We start from the raw sequence: 4,724 nt of genomic DNA, 5'->3' as shown, positions 1-4,724 counted from the left end.
CATAACTTAAGGTATAAAAACTACTTTGAAAAATAAAGTGCGGGCCTTGTTCACCGAAACTTGGTCTCACCATGTCGTTCTTTCTCTTACCTTCTGGCTGAATTATTCAGCCTCTTTTCTCCACTGAATTTCTTCACTGAGCTATCCTCATTCTATTACTCTTTATATCCTTAATTAACGTTTAATTAAGCAGTTGTTTCCTGATCCTCGCCGACGCCGTCTCTCCTTCGAATACCCTGGTTCAGCCGGGGCTGGTCCCCGGCACCCAATGGTGTCCACACCCTGCTAAGTCACTTCAGTCGTGTCTGACTCTGTGCGACCCCATAGACGGCAGCCCACCAGGCTCCCCCATCCCTGGGATTCTCCAGGCAAGAACACTGGAGTGGGTTGCCATTTTCTTCTCCAATGCAGGAAAGTGAAAAGTGAAAGTGAAGTCACTCAGTCATGTCCAACTCTTCACAACCCCATGGACTGCAGCCCACCAGGCTCCTCCATCCATGGGATTTTCCAGGCAAGACTGGAGTGGGGTGCCATTGCCTTCTCCAAAATCTATGTTCCCTAAATCTATGAATTTGTTAGGTTACTTGGCAGGGGGAAATGAAGGTTGCAGATTGAATTAGGTTGCTAATCACCTGTCCTTAGAAGAGATTGCATGAATGAGCACAATATCATCACAAGGGTCACTGAAAATGGGAGGAGGAGGCAGAAGGAGGAGGACCAGAGAAATGACAGCATGAAAAAGACTCAGCCCACTGCTGATGGCTTTGAAGATGGGAGGAAGAGGCCACGAGTCAAGGAATGTGGGCAGTTTCTAAATGCTGGAAGAGGCAAGGAAGTGGATTGTCTCAGAAACTCCAGAAGGAAAGCAGCCCTGTCAAACCTTGATTTTAGCCAAGTAAGGTCCAGTTCTGACTTCTCACGTTCAGAACTGTAAAATGACTGGTGTTAAGCCACCAAGTTAGCGGTATTTGTCACCTCAGCACTAGAAAACTAATAGAGATTCCCACCTCAAACCGTGCACAAAAATTTAAATGTCAGGGCTAAAACGAAAACATTCTTAGAAAGCAGATGCATCAATCTTTATGACCTTGGGTTAGAAAATGATTCCAAAAGCAAGAGTGGGGCTTCCATGGCAGTCCAGCAGTTAAGACTCCATGCTCCCAATGCAGGGGCCACAGGTTCAATCCCTGGTTGGAGAACTAAGTTCCCAAATGCTGCATAGTGTGGCCAGAAAAAAGACAGATAAACTGAGTTTCATCAAAATGAAAAATATGTTTCAAAGGATACTACCAAAAGAGTGAAAAGACAATCCACAGGATAGGAGAAATTTGCAAACTATATCTTATAAGGATTTAGTATACAGAATTACAGTAAGAAGTCTTCCAACTCTAAATAGACGACCCAGTTAAAAACTGGGCAAAGGATCTGAATGACATTTCTTTTCAAAGGAGGTATACAGATGGCTTCCCAGGTGGCTCAGTGGTAAAGAAACTGCTTACCAATGCAGGAGATGCAGGTTCGATCCCTGGATTGGGAAGATCCCCCTGGAGAAGGAAATGGTAACCCACTCCAGTATTCTTGCTTGGAGAATTCCATGGAGCCTGGTGGGCTACAGTCCATGGGATGGCAAAGAGTCAGACAGGACTTAGCAACTAGGCAACAACAAACACATGAAAAGATGTTCTACTTATTAGCCCTCAAGAAATGCAAACCAAAACTATAAGGAGATACCGCTGAATACCCACTAAAATGATCACAATAAAAAAGACAGAACTTCCCTGGCAGTCCAGTGGTTAAGACTCCAAGATTGCACTGCAGGGGGCACAATTTCGACCACTTGTTGGCAAACTAAGATCCTGCATGCCTAGCTGTGCGGCCAAAAAAAACCAAACAAAAAACAGAAAATAAGTGCTGAGGAGGATGTGGGAAACTGGAACTCACACACTGCTGTTGCGGGGAACATAAAGTGATACAGTCACTGTGGAAAACAGTCTGGCAGTTCCTCAAAAGGTTAAACATAGTTACCATGTGACCTAGCATTTCCACACCTAGGTTTATACCCAAGAGAATTCAGGACATACGTTCACACAAAAACTTTTACACAAAAGATCTCAGCAGCATTAGTCACAATAGCCAAAAAAAAAAAAAAAAAGAAATAAAAAAACATCCATCAATTGGTGGCTAAAAAAAAAATGTGGTCTACCCATACAATGGTATATTGTTTGGCCATAAAAAGGAATGAGCTGCAACTTGGATGAATCTAAAAGCATGCTGAGAAAATAAGTCAGACACCATAGGCCACAGATTGTGTGATTCCATTTCTATGAAATATCCAGAATAGATAAATCCATAGAGACAGGAAGTAGTAGTTGCCAGAGGTTGAAGACAGAGGATGGGCAGTGACTTCTAATGGATATGAGGGTTTTTTGGGGTGATGAAAATGTTCTGGGATTAGACATAGGGGGTGGTTGCATAACCCTGTGAATATACTAAAAGCCACTATGTTGCACTATTTAAAAGGGCGAATTTATGGTCTGCATAATTAGCTCAATTAAAAATAGTGATTCAGGCACAAGGAATAATCGGAATGAAGGCGTTGAAACCAGACACAGGCTGGAAACAATTATCCATGGTACAAGGGAAGCAGCCTGCAGGACAGCAGTGCTACCCAAAGAGCCTGGACTCTTCCCCAAAGTGATGGGGACGCCAGAAGAGTGTGGGGCAGGGACCCAGCCTGCAGCCCCCTATCCCTGAAGCTCTTGGCGCTAACTCTCGTCTTCCATGTGCCCGCTCGGGCAGCTGCTGCTGCTTCCTGGTCCCTTGTGCACGGCCCAGCCCCTGCCTCTCACAGCACACTTGCCAACACCAGGCTGGGGCGTTTCCCTTCCCACAAGTACAGGCGTCCTCTCTGTGCACATTCTTCCAGGGCCCATCCAGAAAGGAGCAGCTCGGGGCAGAGCACTATCAGCTCCCATCTCTCTTCATGATTTACTGAGGGTCCCCAGGGGCAACGGAGCTCCTAATTTGGCATGGGGAAAAAAAATACAGATCTATCAAGCCAGAAGAAGGCATAGAGGAACCCCAAATGAAAGAAGTCACTCTGAAAAGATGACACCCAGTCTGATTCCAAATCTATCCATGACAGTCTGGAAAAAACAAAACTAGGGAGACAGTAAAAAGAACAGTGGTTGCCACAGGTTGGGATAGGAGTGATGAGAGGTGGAACATAGGATTTTTAGAGCAAGAGAAACTATTCTTTGTGATACTCTTAAGGGTGGTTGCAAGCCATTATGTATTGTTGAAACCCATAGAATGTACAACAGAGTGGAACCCTAATGTAAACTGTGGACTTGGCTTAATAATAATGTATCAACATTAACTCATCAGGTGTAACAAACGTAGCCCACGAATGTCAGATGTTAATTCTAGTGGAAACAGCGGTCAAAGGGCATATGAGAACTCTGTCCTTTCTGCTCATTTTTCTGTAAACCTCAGACTGTGGTAATAAATAAAAATCTATTAATTTTTAAGAGCAAACACACACAGAGCCGGAACCGAACAGTCATCAGGATTATTTTCTTGCTGGTCGGAGAGAACTTCTTACATTGTTGCAGCTAGAGAGACTGACTGTGCACTGAGAAAGGTCCCCACTAGACCACTTCCTCACTAGAGCCCCTGACAGGGACTTCATTCCCCTCCCTGTGTCTTCAGTTTCCTCATTTGTTCAACAGGGACCATGATGACACCTTTGGAGGTGGTCAGATGTCTGAAGGGATGTTACCCAGAATGCACTTGCTTATCAGCACACCAGGGGCCTCCATCCCCACCACGACGTATCTTTCTCACCTTCACTGGGCATCTCAAAGGCTCTACCTTGCATCACCTTCCTTGCACTGTGAGCAGTGAAGGACCAGCACCCCACAACAATAGTTCATCCTCTCTTAGGCTGGTCCAGGACTCATCCAACCCCCATGCATCCCCAGAGTAACCCCCTGGGTGCCCCCACCTAGCACCTAGCAATTTTCATACGATTTTCTTCCTCTCTCCTTTGGAGACAAGATAAGACAGACATTGTAATTCTGGAGGAGGAAGCTGAGAAGATGAACTCTGGAGCTCAATGTCCTGGGTTCAAATCCCAGCTCAGACAGTTACCCTCGCAGGCCTGGTGGCTCTCACTCAGAGCTACAGCCACACATGCTGGCCCCCCAGAGAGGGGAAGCCAGACCTGCCGAGACATACGGTTTGTCCCGGGCCATCCTGTGCACCTGCCAGAACCCAGAGGCTATAGGGAGGTGGTAAGAATGCTAACCCGTGGCCCCGCCACCCCCTATCCAGTCCCCAGACCCTGGACCTTGCAGGTGGGAGAAGAGGCAACAGGAGCTATCAGTAAAGGCCGAGTGTGTTTTGCCTGTGTCTGGCGACCAATCATGTGTTCCCTGGGAGGGGCCTGCTCTCTGCTCTCTGAGACTCACAGGGTTCTGGGCCACATGGAGACAAAAGGTGAGTGGCTGAGCTCCTATCAGGCACCAGACGCTCTGCAGGTTTATTTCTTAAACTCAACGAGGAAACAAAACCTCAGTGCTTGAAAAGGCCCATGCGAAACAGCACGGGGTCATTTGCTACTGGCCTTGCTGTTCTAGCTGCCGGGTGGTGCTGCCAGAGGGAGGGACGGGGGGCAGTCTGGGTGGCCAGCCCCACCGATGGGTGTCTGGGATGAGCCACCG

The 4,724-nt window shown here is 46.9% G+C and overlaps 1 protein-coding gene across 1 annotated transcript in view; it reads right to left on the bottom strand.

Annotated features, from left to right (window-relative positions):
• Positions 1 to 4,619: 4,619 nt before the first annotated feature.
• The window catches only part of SLC27A1 (solute carrier family 27 (fatty acid transporter), member 1), a 40,703-nt gene continuing 40,598 nt past the window's right edge, over positions 4,620 to 4,724 (bottom strand). The window contains exon 15 of the mRNA XM_010845680.1: positions 4,620 to 4,653. Coding sequence (XP_010843982.1) covers positions 4,620 to 4,653 — 34 coding nt within the window. The remainder of the gene's footprint in view (positions 4,654 to 4,724) is intronic.

This window comes from Bison bison, unplaced genomic scaffold (genome assembly GCF_000754665.1).
Source record: "Bison bison bison isolate TAMUID 2011002044 unplaced genomic scaffold, Bison_UMD1.0 scf7180017864221, whole genome shotgun sequence".
Taxonomy (NCBI): domain Eukaryota; kingdom Metazoa; phylum Chordata; class Mammalia; order Artiodactyla; family Bovidae; genus Bison; species Bison bison.
The sequence above is the reverse complement of the archived record's forward strand: the minus strand, read 5'-3'. Positions and strand labels throughout refer to the sequence as shown.